The sequence below is a fragment of the Lithobates pipiens genome, unplaced genomic scaffold (genome assembly GCF_037356315.1).
Source record: "Lithobates pipiens isolate NorthernLeopardFrog02 unplaced genomic scaffold, aLitPip1_a1.2 Scaffold_27, whole genome shotgun sequence".
NCBI lineage: Eukaryota > Metazoa > Chordata > Amphibia > Anura > Ranidae > Lithobates > Lithobates pipiens.
In genome coordinates this window covers 15,078,098-15,095,630 of record NW_027507788.1, presented here as the reverse complement: position 1 = coordinate 15,095,630, position 17,533 = coordinate 15,078,098, and the positions used below count along the sequence as shown (strand labels likewise).

Sequence of the window (17,533 nt, the reverse complement as noted above, 5' to 3'; positions counted from 1 at the left end):
TTTTTTTTTTACCAAAAATATGTAGAAGAATACGTATCGGCCTAAACTGAGGAACAAAATGTTTTTTTTATACATTTTTGGGGGATATTTATTACAGCAAACAGTAAAAAATAATGCGTTTTTTTTTTTTTTTTTAATTAACGCTTTTTTTTTGTTTATAGCGCAAAAAATAAAAACGGCTGGGGTGATAAAATACCACCAAAAGAAAGCTCTATTTGTGGACAAAAAAAAGGACGCCAATTTTGCTTGGGAGCCACGTCGCCGCGACCGCGCAAAGTTGTCAGTTAAAGCGACGCAGTGCCGAATCGCAAAAAGTGCTCTGGTCTTTGGCCAGCAAAATGGTCCGGGGCTGAAAGTGGTTAATGAGCTTTAACCTCGCAATTTGGGGTGCTGCAAAGGTTTGGGGGGGGGGGTGTTGCGCCCAGAATTAGCCTTTAATGATAAAGTCTTGTCCTGGATTTTTATGCGTTGTTGCTTGTCATGACGTAATAAAATACACTTGATGCAGAGCAATTTATTTTTTTATTAGAATGTTTGTGCTGTTGTAGCTGTTCAATTCCCAGGAAATCATAAACTATTAATTGGTTCTAAATTTCTAACTTCTAAAAAAAAAAAAAAATAAGCCAGCCTATACCATATAGACAATGTAAATTGCAATGAGCATGTGCAAAGTTCCTGGTAGTCAGTCGGGAATTGTCTGTCGACTGATCTGACTGTAGTGACCTGTAATCTGATTACCGTGTTTCCCCGAAAATAAGACAGTCTTATATTAATTTTGGCCACAAAAAAGACCCTAGGGCTTATTTTCAGGGGATGTCTTATTATCCTCTTTCTCCAAAAATAAGACCTAGTGTGATTGTCGGTGATTGGCTGCAATATAAGCCCTACCCCCCAAATAAGCCCTACCCTGTTTCCCCCGAAAAATAAGCCCTACCCTGAAAATAAGACCTACAAGGACTTTAACTAGGGCTTATTTGGGGGGTAGGGTTTATATTGCAGCCATCACCGACAATCACGCTAGGTCTTATTTTGGGGGGAAACAGGGTAGTATCAGTATTCTGACATAATTTTAATCCCCCCCCCAAAAAAAAACATCTTGTTAAAGTACTTTTAAGATGATGTAGTCCGTTTTGTGGGAGGATTGTGCTGGTGTAGGGTGCAGCGTGCCTCCCTTTGTGGCTGTTTTAGGAGAAGTACTTTTTTACAGCAGCCCTCGGGGATCATGTAACCTGCCTGAGCTCTTTTTCTCCGATTCCGAATTTACCTCTGACGTCAGCCCCGCTCCGAGCACTGCAGAGGGAGGGGCCGCAGACGTCAGCCGGGAGCAGAGGAGAAGACCTTCCGCGGGTCAGCTGCGGCTGCGGATGGGGTATTTTTTGGGCCTCATGCCACTGTGGACATTTTACAAAGCAGATAATTATTTTCTTTAAATTAACTTTACTGGGGCTTATTTTTGGGGTAGGGCTTAAATTGCAGCCCTCCCTGATAATCTTGTTAGGTCTTATTTTCCGGGTAGGGCTTAAGTTGCAGCCCTCCTCGATATTCTCGCTAGGTTTTATTTTCCGGGTAGGGCTTAAATTGCAGCCCCTCCCCCCCATAATCTCGCTAGGTCTTATTTTCCGGGTAGGGCTTAAATTGCAGCCCTCCCCGATAATCTCGCTAGGTCTTATTTTCCGGGTAGGGCTTATTTTCGGGGGGAAAACACGGTAGCTCCCAGATTGCTGCACTTTTAAAACTGCACTCTGCACTGGTTGCCCCAACAGGTCTTGGAATTTTTTTTAATAAGTAAAGAGTGTAGTCCCAGTTTCTTCAAAGCCAAAGAAGTACTCAAAATTTTCATATGCCAAAGGATTGGCACAGCCTGAAAAGGAAACAGCGGTTTCTTTTCCGTCTGTAGAATGAAAAAGAGAAAAAAAAAAAATTTAATCAAATCAAATAATAAATACATACAAGCGTAAAATAATCAATAGTTACAGCTTCTGTAGCTGAACCTTTCAGTAAATGTAAGTGTTCATTAACCACTTAAGCCGCGGACCATTTTGCCGGCCAAAAACCGAAGGACTTCTTGCGATTCGGCACTGCGTCGCTTTAACTGACAATTGCGCGGTCTTGCGGCGTGGCTCCCTAACAAAATTCTTTTTTTTCCCCCCACAAATAGAGCTTTTCTTTTGCTGGTATTTGATCACCTCTGCGTTTTTTATTTTTTGCGCTATAAACAAAAAAAGAGCGACAATTTTGAAAAAAAAACAAATTTTTTACTTTTTGCTATAATAAATATCCCCCCAAAAATATATAAAAAAAACGTTTTTTCCCCCAATTTTGGCCGATACGTATTCTTCGACATATTTTTGGTAAAAAAAAAAATCGCAATAAGCGTTTATTGATTGGTTTGCGCAAAAGTTATAGCGTCTACAGAATAGGGGATAGATTTATGGCATTTTTATTACAAATTTTTTTTTTTTTTTACTAGTAATGGCGGCGATCAGCGATTTTTATCGTGACTGCGACATTATGGTGGACACATCGGACAATTTTGACACATTTTTGGGACCATTGGCATTAATACAGCGATCAGTGCTATAAAATTTCATTGGTTACTGTAAAAATGGCACGGGCAGTGAAGGGGTTAACCACTAGGGGGCGGGGGAGGGTTTAAGTGTGTCCTGGGGGAGTGATTCTAACTGTCTGGGGGATGGGCTAGCAGTGACACGACACTGATCGCTGCTCCCGATGACAGGGAGCAGACGATCGGTGTCCTGTCACTAGGCAGAACGGGGAGGTGCTGTGTTTACATCGGCATCTCCCTGTTCTTCAGCTCCGTGACGCGATCGCGGGTATCCCCGTGGACATCGAGCCCACGGATCCCGCCGGCGCAGTTACAGAGCGCGCAGGAGGCGTGCACGTGCGTGAGCGCGCGTCGGGAAATTCAAGGTAATGTACGTGTATGTTACTTTGCCCAGCCGTGCCATTCTGCCGACTTATATGTGCAGGACACGGCCGGCAGTTAATTAATGTATGAAATTAAACAACAAATAGCAACAGTAACATTCAGAGAAGCTCAAATTTGTATTAAAAAAAAAAAAAACATCTCCAATTAAAGTGTCACTAAACCCACATCATTAAAAAAAACTATTAATAAACGGTGTATTACATGCTGTTCATACTCAGTCACAGAGATTCGTTTTCTGTAATCTGCATAAAAAAACCTGGTCAATCCTGCTGCTCGCTATCCCCCCCTTCTGTCCATGTCCCCAATGCAGCTAGGGATTTTGCAGAGCAGTGTTGGCAGCTCCGCACATGCTCAGTGAGTTTCTATGTTGAGCATTTCCTCTCACATCTGGGCGGCACAGTGGTGTAGTGGTTAGCACTCACGCCTAGCAGTAAAAAGGGTCGCTGGCTCAAATCCCAACCACAACACTACCTGCCTGGAGTTTGTATGTTCTCCCTGTGCCTGTGTGGGTTTCCTCCGGGTACTCCAGTTTCCTCCCACACTCCAAAGACATGCAGGTAGGTTAATTGGTTTCTGTCCAAAATTTGCCCTAGTATATGAATGGGGACTTTGGATTGTGGGCTCCTTGAGGGTAGGGACCAATGTGGGTGTGCAATGTACAGGGATAGGGACAATTGTAGACACTCACTCAGGATGGGCTGGTGTCTTTATTCAACCTTACTAACTATGTAACATCTGAGCAGCCCATGTGACCATAGAGTCACACATGTGGGCATATAAACTCTGGCAAATGACAGCCCACTCCCTTCCTCCTCCTCCATGCCCACCAACCAGTTAACACAATGGGGACAAGATATTAGATGCGGATTGACGGAGGCTTCACCTCCCTCTTATTCTAAGACACAGGTAGGAGGGGCATGACACAGCCAGTGACTGGCAAAAATCTGCCCGAACCATGTTATTTCCACTAAATAATAAAGATTTTATTTCAAATATATATTTGTATTAAAAACTGTTTATTGCTATTTGTTATTTCTTTATTTTTGCTCTGTATTCCAAAGGCTGTTTTTTTTGTTTGTTTATTTTTTAACACGTGACCAGCAGCAGAGGACTAGAAGCTCCTCCTGCTTATGTTTCCCTGCAGACAGGCTGGGAGAAAGCTGGGAGATGTGACAGCTGTATATTGATTAAGAAAAAGATACTTAGATGTTTTTTTTTTTTTTCTTAAAATAATTATAATTAGGGGCGGCATGGTGGTGTAGTGGTTAGCACTCTCACCTAGCAGTAAAAAGGGTCACTGGTTCAAATCCCAACCATGACACTACCTGCCTGGAGTTTGCATGTTCTCCCTGTACCTGTGTGGGTTTCCTCCGGGTGCTCCAGTTTCCTCCCACACTCCAAAGACATGCAGGTAGGTTAATTGGCTTCTGTCCAAAATTGTCCCCTAGAATATGAATGGGGACCTTGGATTGTGGGCTCCTTGAGGGTAGGGACTGATGTGAGTGTGCAATGTACAGGGATAGGGACAATTGTAGACACTCACTCAGGTTGAACTGGATGGACTGGTGTCTTTATTCAACCTTATTAACTATGTAACTATAGTGCCACCATTCATATACAGAAATAGAAGGGACAGTGTAAATCAAAAAGTGTGTGTTTAGTATCACTTTAAGTGACTCTGCCTAGGCTGAGCTGATGCCATCAGTCTGCTGCAGGCAGGAGGAAGCATTTCCTCAGTCTCCTCTCCTCAGTCGTGCAACATTGTAAATTTGCAGGAAGGCAGAAGGTGAAAGTTTGAAATAGGGAGCTTATGTGTATCAGACAATTGCAAGCACAGCAAAAATCTAAGCAGACGCCAGGATTTAAGTTATTGTGATTTCTGTGAGAGCTGGAAGTGTCCGATTGGCCGTACACACACACAAAAAAAAAAAAAAAATCTAAAAGAGTCCCCTCTTTCAATTGAAGGATGTCGGATGGAAGGAGGTCACCCAAAATTAAAACAGTGCATGGACAGCTTTACACCGACACATTACGTTAATAGGGTGACCACTTGTCCCGAATTGCCCGGGACAGTCCCGAATTTTGCAGGTCTGTCCCGGGTACCTTCATTCCAGGACACTGCAGTGTCCCGGAATGAAACTGACACAGTCACCCCCCTGGGCCAATCTGATGCCCCCAAAAAAAAGGGCGCCACCTGACCGCTATACTCACTGACAGTACTTGTCCTGGCCGGGAATGTCTGGAGAAGCACAATCTCCGCCCCCTGCTTGTGATTGGAGAAATTATAAATCCCGCCTCTTGTGTCTTAATCACTGTGCTGTGATTCGTTACAGCACAAGCTGATTTTTTTGGAGGGGGGATGTCCCTGAATGGCAGTTTGGAAATGTGGTCACCATAATTACGTAGCATGTATGTTCCCATCACAAATTTCACTAAAATCCCTCCGCTCATCCCTACCATTAATTAATAACTTCATTACCTTGTTTCCTGCGATATCCTCCATAATGCACACACAGCGTCTCATCACCTCTGCACCGCTGAGTCTGTGTGGAGCTGCATCCATCCGCAGTGCCTTCTACGTAGCAAGATTCACATTTTTCGCCATTATCCGGTTCATCTGCATCGCTGGGTACTGAAGGATCAGGAAAGAATGCTTAATCATTTAAAGGCCATCTTCACTCATTGCATGCTCTTGGCTCTTATTTGTCTTGGGCATTTCAGGGTTGTCTGTATATAGCATAGTCCTGATTCTGCCCTCTGTATGGTAGACTGTACATAACATACTCCTCACCTTTATCCTCTGTATAAAATATTGTACATAACATATCTTGAACTCTGCCATCTGTATGGTACACTGTACATACCATACACCTGACCTCTGCCCTCTGTATGGTACACTGTAGATAACATACTCCTGACTTCTGCCCTCTGTATGGTACATTTTACATAGCATACCCCTGACCTCTGCCCTCTGTATGGTACATTTTACATAGCATACCCCTGACCTCTGCCCTCTGTATGGTACATTTTACATAGCATGCTCCTGACCTCTGCCCTCTGTATGGTACACTGTACATACCATACCCCTGACCTCTGCCCTCTGTATGGTAGACTGTACATAACACTCCTGACCTTTGTCCTCTGTATTTTTGTACATAACATACTCCTGAACTCTGCTATGGTACACAGTACATAGCATACTCCTGACTTCTGCCCTCTGTATGGTACACTGTACATAGCATACCCCTGACCTCTGCCCTCTGTATGGTACACTGTACATAGCATACCCCTGACCTCTGCACTCTGTATGGTAGACTTTACATAGCATACTCCTGAACTCTGCCCTTTGTATGGTAGACTGTACATAGCATACTCCTGACCTCTGTATGGTAGACAGTACATAGCATACTCCTGACCTCTGTATGGTAGACTGTACATAGCATACTCCTGACCTCTGCCCTCTGTATGGTACACTGTACATAGCATAGTCATGACCTCTGCACCCTGTTTGGTAGAGTGTACATAAAATATTCCTGACCTCTGTACTCTGTATGGTAGACTGTACATAGCATACTCCTGACCTCTGCCCTCTGTATGGTAGACTGTACATATCATACTCCTGACCTCAGTATGGTAGACTGTACATAGCATACTCCTGACCTCTGACCTCTGTATGGTAGAGTGTACATAGCATACTCCTGACCTCTGACCTCTGTATGGTAGACTGTACATAGCATACTCCTGACCTCTGTATGGTAGACTGTACATAGCATACTCCTGACCTCTGACCTCTGTATGGTAGACTGTACATAGCATACTCCTGACCTCTGTACAGTAGACTGTACATAGCATATTCCTGACCTCTGCACTCTCTTTGGTAGACTGTACATAGCATGCTCCTGACCTCTGCATCCTATTTGGAAGACTGTACATAACATACTCCTGATTTCTGCCCTCTGTATGGTAGACTGTACATAGCCTCTTCCTGACCTCTGTACTCTGTGTGGTAGACTGCACATAACATACTCCTGACCTCTCCTCTCTGTACATTAGTATATACATAACATACTCTTGACCTCTGCACTCTGTTTAGTAGTCTGTACACAACATACTCCTGACTCCTGCACTCTGTATCTTAGACTTACTTAAACAGTACACTGGACCAATGTAAGTACGCAATACCGATCATTCCCGGAGTTCAGCTTTAAAGTGATTGTAAACGATTACCTTGTAAAGTAACCCATTCAGTCTAAATTAGAACTGAAAGGCAGGGGAAGCAGCAGAACACTGGGCTTCCCAGGGAATGGCTGTGCAGTGGGGGGCGTGTCCGGGCAAGTCTGATTATTGGAGGAGAGAACTCTGAGTTCCCAGCATAGCTAGAGAACTGACCACATTGTGCGCTCCTATTTTGTGTGGTCAGTTTTTACTAGGAAAGCAGAGGGAATGGGAGGAACACCAGGGATTTCACATAAAGGAAAAAAATACAAGGAGAACAGGAGACTTTCTCATACAAGTATATGGTACACATATCCGGAATATGAAGTGTTGGGGTAATAAACACTTTAAGTGTTAGGTATAGGAGTTTAGGCAAAGTTTAGGGTTCAGGAGTTAGGTGGAGGTTAAACGTCACCCAAAACAAATGAAAGATGGAGTGATGGGTACATCAAAATGTAGGTGGCCCTGACTTTTTATTGGTTCTGTTCCAGCTCACATTACTTACTGTAGTAATCCAAGTCGCACATCTCCCCATCGCAGCACGTGATGTAGGACTGTAGATAGGTACCATTCATGGAAATGCACAACCAGGAATTGCATTCTATGGGAAACCGGCAGCCTTTGTAAAAAAAATTTGTTCTTTCCGACCCTGGAGTAATGAGACAAGGGACTTCTGTTAATGCCATGACGGTTTTCGTAGCTGCTGGCTTTTTAATTTTCACTGAAGAGACTGGAGCTCCTCTTTAACCTCTTCAGCCCCGCAAGATTTTACCCCCTTCCTGACCAGAGCACTTTTTTGCGATTCAGCACTGCATCGCTTTAACTGACAATTGCGCGGTCGTGCGACGTTACACCCAAACAAAATTGACGTCCTTTTTTTTCCCCCACAAATAGAGCTTTCTTTTGGTGGTATTTGATCACCTCTGTGGTTTTGTATTTTTTGCGCTATAAACAAAAATAGAGCGACAATTTTGAAAAAAAAATGCATTATTTTTTACTTTTTGCTATAATAAATATCCCCAGAAAATATATATATAAAAAAAAAATGATTTTTTTCCTCAGTTTAGGCCGATACATATTCTTCTACATATTTTTGGTAAAAAAAAAACGCAATAAGCGTATATTAATTGGTTTGCGCAAAAGTTATAGCTTTTACAAAATAGGGGATAGTTTTATGGCATTTTAATTATTAATTTTATTTTTAATAAGTAATGGAGGGGATCTGCGATTTTTATCGAGACTGCCACATTACGGCGGACACATCAGACATTTTTGACACTATTTTGGGACCATTGTCATTTATACAGCGATCAGTGCTATATAAATGCATTAATTACTGTGTTAATGACACAGGCAGTGAAGGGGTTAACCACTAGGGGGGCGATGAAGGGGTTAAGTGTGTCCTAGGGATTAATTCTAACTGTGGGGGGGATGGGCTACCATTGATATGACAGCGTTCACTGCTCCTGATGACAGGGAGCAGTGATCTCTGTCATGACACTAGGCAGAATGGGGAAATGCCTTGTTTACATAAGCACTAGACATGTACGTCGTCAATAAATTTGTTTCATTTCATTCCGTTCCGTTTCGTATTAGCCGTTAAATCGAAATACGAATTTTCATTAGGTTCGTTAACTTTTCGTAATAATTACGAACATTCGTTAGGATGAATTTATCATTATGAGGGGCTCCCACCATCCCTGTGCTGTGCCCATTATGAGGGTCTCCCACCATCCCTGTGCTGTGCTCATTATGAGGGGCTCCCACCATCCCTGTGCTGTGCTCATTATGAGGGGCTCGCATCATCCCTGTACTGTGCTCATTATGAGGGTCTCCCACCATCCCTGTGCTGTGCTCATTATTAGGGGTTCCCACCATCCCTGTGCTGTGCTCATTATGAGGGGCTCGCATCATCCCTGTGCTGTGCTCATTATGAGGGTCTCCCACCATCCCTGTGCTGTGCTCATTATGAGGGGCTCCCACCATCCCTGTGCTGTGCTCATTATGAGGGGCTCCCACCATCCCTGTGCTGTGCTCATTATGAGGGTCTCCCACCACCCCTGTGCTGTGCTCATTATGAGGGGCTCCCACCATCCCTGTGCTGTGCTGACTTCCTGGGTTTCATCATAACGAATAATCGTAATTAACGGAAATTCGTATTTTGTCCGATTCTGAATCTCCTATCGACTACCATTACCCGTCTCCCACTCCCATATTAAAAAAGGTCATTTTCCCCACCTTCACTCAGCAGCAGAAGAAGACCTCTGATTGATCAACAAAACACCAGTCACGTTTTCCGTTGTAACAGAATTTGGATCCGAAATTCGTAAACAAAATTTTGTATTTCGTCCAAAATTCGGAAGCATAGCAATTCATATTTGGGATCCTCCGGAATGTACGGATTTACGGAAATTCGTACGAATTTCCGCTTCGTACGAAACTAATTGCGCATGTCTAATAGGCACTTCCCCGTTCTGAGGCTCCGTGACATGATCGGCAGGAGACCGGCGCACATCGAGTCCGTCGGTCCCGCCGGCGCGGTCTCGCTATGGCGTGGCATGCACAAGCGAGGCTGCTATCCCCGGCTCTTAAAGGGGACGTACAGGTACGCCCATATGCCCACCACTGCCATTGTGCCGACGTATATCACCGTGCGGGCGGTCGGCAACTGGTTAAGCAGTTTTAGAGCCGTTAATTCTGTGGATTTGATGTGTTTATACCAAAAGGATAACAAACAGGATCTCTGGCATTTAATTCACCATATAGAGTGTCCTGCTTATGGCTCCTTGAAATGACACTGTATACAATGAAATTCACTTTCCATTGAAAAAATAATAATTTAAACAGAGTATATAAAAAAACATAATATAATGGCACTTACCTTTCTGAAAAAAACCAGACGCTGCACCACACCCTTCGCTGTCGTCGCAATCTATGATGTCTTCAGACACGCAGCAGTCAGAGTATCGCTCTAAGCAGCGTTTGCATTTCATGGCTTCTATTGGGACAAAAAGAGGAAGAGATCAATATAACAATATGGGATGATGGGGAAGAGCAGAGACAATGGGAAAATCGAGACCTATGCAGAGATGTTATCGACGGTTTCCAGCCTATGGTCATTACAGCACCCAGCATATATGGGTGGCACAGTGGTGTAGTGGTTAGCACTCTCACCTAACAGTAAGAAGGGTCACTGGTTTGGAACCCAACCACGACACTACCTGCTTGGAGTTTGCATGTTCTCCCTGTGCCTGCGTGGGATTCCTCCGGGTACTCCGGTTTCCTCCCACACTCCAAAGACATGCTGGTAGGTTAATTGGATCCTGTCTAAATTGTCCCTAGTATGTATGAATGTGAGTTAGGGACCTTAGATTGTAAGCTCCTTGAGGGTAGGGACTGATGTGAATGTACAATGTATATGTAAAGCGCTGCGTAAATTGATGGCGCTGAAACTGAAATTAATAAAAATATATTTAATGAATTGTCAAATATACATGTAAAAAATAAAATTGTATTGGCTCAAAACCATTATAGTTAAAACTTTACAAAATTTGTACAAACATTTTCAGTACATTTGATGATTTGTTTATTTGTATTCATTATTACAGGTACTTATTTAACAATGTCACACTGCTTCTTACATGTTTTGTGCATTCACATCAGTCCCTGTCCTCAAGGAGCTTACAATCTAACTTCCCTAAGTCACAAATACACAGGGCCGGACTTACCATTGGGCTTGACTGGGCTCAAGCCCATGGGCCCCGCCCAATAAGGGGGCCCCGCTGGCCCCGTCGAGATGCTTAGCCGAGTCTACTCGGCTCGGCTCCGCTCACAGTCACACCCAGTCCTGTCCTATGATAGACATAACACAGGGACTGGACGTGACTGTGAGCCGAGCCGAGTACACTCGGCTACTCTCGGCTCCGCTCGGGACTGCGAGAGGACCCGCGAGCGGCCAAGATACACAGGACTCTGTATGTCGGCGGCACAATTTTTAAACTTCAAGACTGCAATGACAAGGCTGCAAATGACAAGGCTACCCTGACAAGGCTGCAATGACACTGGACCGAGAGCCGCCGAGAGGACCCGATAGCCGCCAAGATACACAGGACTCTGTATCTTGGCGGCGCCATTTTTAAACTTCAAGACTGCAATGACAAGGCTGTAAATGACAAGGCTGTAAATGACAAGGCTACACTGACAAGGCTGCAATGACACTGGACAAGGCTGTAGATGGATGGGCAAGGCTGCAGATAGACACTGATAAGGCTGCATTGATGAGCATTTAAATGTAAGTTTTTTCCTTAAACTTCCCTCCTAAAAGTTTTTTTCTTAAAATTACCCCCTAAACTTGGGGTGCGTGTTTTACGACGATAAATACGGTAATGTATAGAAGGTAGGGCCCGAAAGTGACTCAAGCCCAGGGGCCCCCACCACCCTAACTTCTGCCCTGCAAATACACATACTAAGGCCAGTTTAGACAGGATCCAATTAACCTACCAGCATGAAACCAGAGTACCTGGACATGACGAAATTCATTCAAAAGTTCTTCAAAATTATGTTTACTTTTAACATTACATTTTAAAAAGAATTGGCTTTCCTAATTGAAAACCACATTCACTGTTATGCCCTGTACACACGGTCGGACTTTCCGACGGAAAATGCGCGATCGGCTCATGTTGTCAGAAAATCCGATCATGTGTGGGCTCCATCTGACTTTTTCCGTCGGAATTCCAGAAACACAAAGTTTGAGAGCTGGATCTAAAATTTTCCCACAACAAAATCCGATCTTGTAATATGAAGGAAGAGGGATCTCACCGCTCCAGGAGCACACATGCAGGCTGTAAACTGTCTCTTCGGCTCGGAAGCCACAGGTGCTGGCTATTACCACTAGCAACAGACAAAAAACAAGCTCTGGACTGCCACACTCTTCAGAAAACACCTTTCTCTTATTGGAAAATCACATCACAGCTCAACAAACACAGCAAACAAGGAAAAATTGCTGACGTTTCGCACTAGCTGTAGTGCTTAATCATAGCAAATGGCTATGATTAAGCACGACAGCTAGTGCGAAACGTCAGCAATTTTTCCTTGTTCGCTGTGTTTGTTGAGCTGTGATTTTCCAATAAAAGAAAGTGGTTTTCTGAAGAGTGCGGCGGTCCAGAGCTTGATTTTCGTCCGATCGTTTAAATTCCGATCGTGTGTAGACAATTCCGGTCGGACAAAGTGCCACACATGCTCAGAATAAACTACGAGACGAAAGCTATTGACTACCGCCCTCTTTATAGTCCCGTCGTACGTGATTTACGACACCTCGTTCTGAACGATTGGATTTTCCGACAACTTTGTGCGACCGTGGGCTAAAATCCGTCGGAAAAAAAACAAAGAATTTTGTCGTCGGAATGTCCGACTGTGTGTACAGGGCATTAGAAATGCATTTGCTAGAAAAAAAATCCTATCCTTCTCCTTTCCTTCTTATTGTGGTCAAAAACAAATGTCGATTTGACCCCACTAACAATTATAATATCAAACAAATGTTCTTAAAACCAAAAATTTTATAATTCAATTCTATTAGTGCATAACTCTCAATCCTAACATCCGTAGTTCCTACATTGTGAACACCTCCTCTATCCTCTTACCCGCTTTCTTTGGCAAAGTTAAAATGAATTTGGTTTATTAAATATGTTATAGAAATAATTTAGAATGTTTAACACACACCAGTTTATATCCAAACTTCCAAAAATATATAAAGAGAGATGGAAATATAAATAAACACAATATAGATGGAGAGACTGATAGAAAGAAAGCTGAAGAGAAAAAAAGAGGGATAAAAGATATAGGGACGGAAGGGGGCAAGAGAAGAAGAAAAAACTGAGAAGGAAAAATTAGAAAGTTAGCTAGATAGATAATGAATTGACAGATGGATTGATAGATGGATAGATGGATAGATAGATAGATAGATAGATAGATAGATAGATAGATAGATAGATAGATAGATAGATAGATAGACAGATAGATAGATAGATAGATAGATAGATAGACAGATAGATAGATAGACAGACAGACAGATAGATAGACAGATAGATAGATAGATAGATAGATAGATAGATAGATAGATAGATAGATAGATAGATAGATAGATAGATAGATAGATAGATAGACAGACAGACAGACAGACAGACAGACAGACAGACAGACAGACAGACAGACAGACAGACAGATAGATAGATAGATAGATAGATAGATAGATAGATAGATAGATAGATGGATAGACGGATAGACGGATAGACGGATAGACAGATAGATAGATAGACAGATAGATAGATAGATAGATAGATAGATAGATAGATAGATAGATAGATAGATAGATAGATAGATAGATAGATAGATAGATAATAGCACATTAGGACAAATAGGCTTACCACTGGTGCATATTATAAACCAGAAGAAGGACACTATTAGAAGCTGCATTGTCGGACAATAGTCTCAGGTATCCGTCCGTCTCTATTTTCTCTCTCTTCTCTCCAGTTATGGTGGCTCTCAGCAATCTTATACATGGGAAAGAGAATGGGAGGCACTGTCATCTGTTTTAATCCTGCATCACACCATGTTCCTCTTGGCAAGACTTCATAGACTTGACGTTAGACACCTTCAGTAAATAAACTAGATTTGGAGAAAACAGCAGGTCCTGCCAAAATTGCAAGACGTTATTACCGGTTCTGCAATTGGGCTTTTGTTTGTCTTATTATTATTATAAGGAATCCTGCAGGCACTTTTCTTTTCTCTGGTTCTTCTAAATGAACTCAATGTACTCAAATCTACAAAAATTGGAGCAAAGGGAAGCTAGAGAAGTTAGCGACATTCACCTGGACTTCCTCTTGGAAAGAGGTGCCTTGGCACTGGACAAGATTGCCAAGACCCATAGTCTCTTCTGCAGTGCTGATAGGTGGTTGGATGGAAGATACTGTAGCTGAAATGATATCCACTACAGAGAACTGGTCCGTCTGCCACAGAAAATGTAATTCCCTTGGCTTAGACTTCCTTCTATGGTTAAATAAGCTTTCTGACTAAAAGGTTCTTTACCGACTTTTCCATATTTCTTTGAGGTGTCCTGTTATCATCCTTCCCTTCCTCCTCTGTTGTGTTGATATTGCTGGTCTATAGTAGCCTGTTGGTGAATTTGTTGAACGCTCTTTCCTTTCCCTAATGCCGCGTACACACGATCGGACTCTTTGACAGCAAAGGTCCGACGGAACGAGTCAGTCGGACAATTCGATTTTGTGTGGGGCTCCATCGGACCTTTGCTTGCCAAAAATCCAGCGGACTTTAGAAATAGAACATGTTTAAAATTTTCCCACCAGAACTCCGCCGGACCGAGAAATCAGTTCGTGTGTATGCTAGTCCGATGGACAAAAAACGACGCTAGGGCAGCTATTGGCTACTGGCTATGAACTTCCTTATTCTAGTCCGGTCGTAAGTCATCACGTTCGAATCCGTCGGACTTTGGTGTGATTGTGTGTGGCCAAGTCCGTTCATTCGGAAAGTCCGTCGGAACTCCGCTGAAAGTCAGTCGGAAAGACCGTCGGACCTAGTCCCTCAAAGTCAGATCGTGTGTACGCGGCATTAGAGTTGGGCTTGTTCTGTGCAAGTAACTGCTAGGATCTCAGCAGATAGTTTTCAGGTCAAAGACTGTTTAATGTCTTCAACTTTCTGTCTCGAAGCCTCAATAGTGAAGTGAGTCTGTCTCATCAATTCATTTAGCATTATGTTTAGTGCTCTTTGTAAAATTGTATGGGCCCCATGAACTTTACTGTGGAAACCAAGTGAACACTGATAAGGGTAAGTCCATGATGTTGACACCTGAGGCTGAAATGTAGGGTGCTCCTGTAATCTGCAATTTTGTTTGTTGCCATTTTCTCATGTTCCTGCGCCAGTTTCAAGGTATATACCCCAAAATTGCCAATATGTTTGTGAAGGTTCTCATTTTGCCAAATCATGGTATAGCCAGTAGCAATAACTTACATTCCAATGAGCCTGTAATATTGATGTTTCAAAGCTTATCCAAGCCACTTCTTCAAATCTAATGAGTGTCAAGGACATACCCCAGCATCTATATTCACAAAGATAGTACAGACACCTTAATCCAGGCATGTACTGGCAATTGGGACTACTGGGAGTTTCCCGGTGAGCCGATGGCTCAGTGGGCCACTCTGATGTAAGGGGGCTGGTGATGGGACACTCTGATGTAAGGGGGTTGCTGATGGGACACTCTGACGTAAGGGGGCTGCTCATGGGACACTCTGATGTAAGGGGGCTGGTGATGGGCCACTATGATGTAAGGGGGCTGCTCATGGGACACTCTGATGTAAGGGGGTGCTGATGGGACACTCTGATGTAAGAGGGCTGCTCATGGGACACTCTGATGTAAGAGGGCTGCTCATGGGACACTCTGATGTAAGAGGCTGCTCATGGGACACTCTGATGTAAGGGGGCTGCTCATGGGACACTCTGAGGTAAGAGGGCTGCTCATGGGACACTCTGAGGTAAAAGGGCTGCTCATGGGACACTCTGATGTAAGGGGGCTGCTCATGGGACACTCTGATGTAAGGGGGCTGCTCATGGGACACTCTGATGTAAGAGGGCTGCTCATGGGACACTCTGATGTAAGAGGGCTGTTCATGGGACACTCTAATGTAACTGGGCTGGTAATAGGACACTCTAAAGTAAGGGAGTGCTGATGGGACACTCAAAATGTAAGTGGGCCGGTCTGGATGAAGTCCAGGGCCAAATTTCTGTCCCAGTCCAGCCTTGCCTTAATCCAATGACCATGGAAGGTATCAAGGTCGATGGCAATTGTCGAAGAACAGAATGGGAAGTGTAAAGGCTGTGGAAGCTCTATGTTCTAATTATAAGCCTGAATGACAGTCGCGTCAACTGTTACATACAACATTGCTAAGTATCTGGCTATTATCCAATCACCCTTAGTTGGCAACATGGTACACCATGTTCAAAACTCTAAAGAATTTGTCAACAAGGTACATCAATTGAAGTTCCAGCCGGCAGACAATGGTGTCCTATGATGTCACATCCCAAATTACAGAGGCTACTGAGACTGTAAGGAAACATCTGGGATAAGATAAGACTCTTAAAAGATGAACATAACTCAAACCAGACCAAATAGGTTCCTTGCTGGGCCTTCGTCCCACCACCTGTTTCAAGTAAAAGGATAACTAAATGATTCCATGGCTCTGCTATGGGATCACCCCAATCTCATATTGCAGCTAAGCTATACATGGAGGTGTTATAGAAAGTCTTCCACTCTTCCACCAAGTCATTGGTTCAAGCAGTTGGCTGATACATGGACTGAGATTAGAACATAGGAAATAAAGCCTTGAAAAAGTATTCATAACCCTTGAATTTTTCCCCGGTTTGTCATATTACAACTAAAAACATAATTTTTTTTTTTCAGGATTTCGGGATTTATTGTGATAGACCAATACAAAGTGGCACATAATTGTGAAGTGGAAGTAAAATTATAAATGGCTTTCAAAATTTTTTACAATTAAATATGTGAAAAGTGTGGTGTGCATTTGTATTCAGCTCCCCTGAGTCAAAACTTTGTAGAACCCCCTTTCGCTGCAATTACGTTCCCCCTTGTTCCCATAAAAAAAAAAAAAAAAAACATGGTCATGACACATTAACCACTTCAGCCCCGAAAGGATTTACCCCCTTAATGACCCGGCCATTTTTTTGTGATATGGCACTGCGTTGCTTTAACTGACAATTGCGCAGTTGTTGTACCCAAACAAAATTGACGTCCTTTTTTTCCTGCAAATAGAGCTTTGTTTTGGTGGTATTTGATCACCTATGCGGTTTTTATTTTTTGTGTTATACAGTAAACGAAAAAAGACTGCCAATTTTGAAAAAAAACTATATTTTTTTTACTTTCTGCTATAATACATATCCATAAAAAAATATAAAAAAAACTAATGTACTCATCAGTTTAGGCCAATATGTATTCTACATAAATCGTAATAAGTGTATATTGATTGGTTTGCGCAAAAGTTATAGCATCTACAAAATAGGGGATAGATTATGGCATTTTTTTATTATTTATTTTTTTACTAGTAATGGTGACGATCTGCGATTTTTATTGAGACTGCGATATTGCACCAGACAAATTGGACATGTTTGACACATTTTTGGGACCATTGACAATTATACAGCGATCAGTGCTATAAAAATGCACTGATTACGGTAAAAATGTCACTGGCAGGGAAGGGGTTGACACTAGGGGGTGATCAAGGGGTTAACTGTGTTCCCTCTCTGTGTTCTAACTGTAGGGGAATAGGGCTCTGCTAGGGGAAG

At 42.9% G+C, this 17,533-nt stretch overlaps 1 protein-coding gene across 1 annotated transcript; it reads right to left on the bottom strand.

Annotated features, from left to right (window-relative positions):
* Positions 1–503: 503 nt before the first annotated feature.
* On the bottom strand, positions 504–13,712 carry LOC143933564 (uncharacterized). Its single transcript, XM_077456506.1, has 5 exons — positions 13,588–13,712; positions 10,047–10,163; positions 7,671–7,814; positions 5,430–5,582; positions 504–1,891 (listed from the first exon to the last, which is right to left on the bottom strand). The coding sequence occupies exons 1-5, from the start codon at positions 13,634–13,636 to the stop codon at positions 1,779–1,781; spliced, it is 576 nt and encodes a 191-aa protein (XP_077312632.1). The 5' UTR covers positions 13,637–13,712; the 3' UTR covers positions 504–1,778.
* Between the last annotated feature and the right edge of the window lie 3,821 nt (positions 13,713–17,533).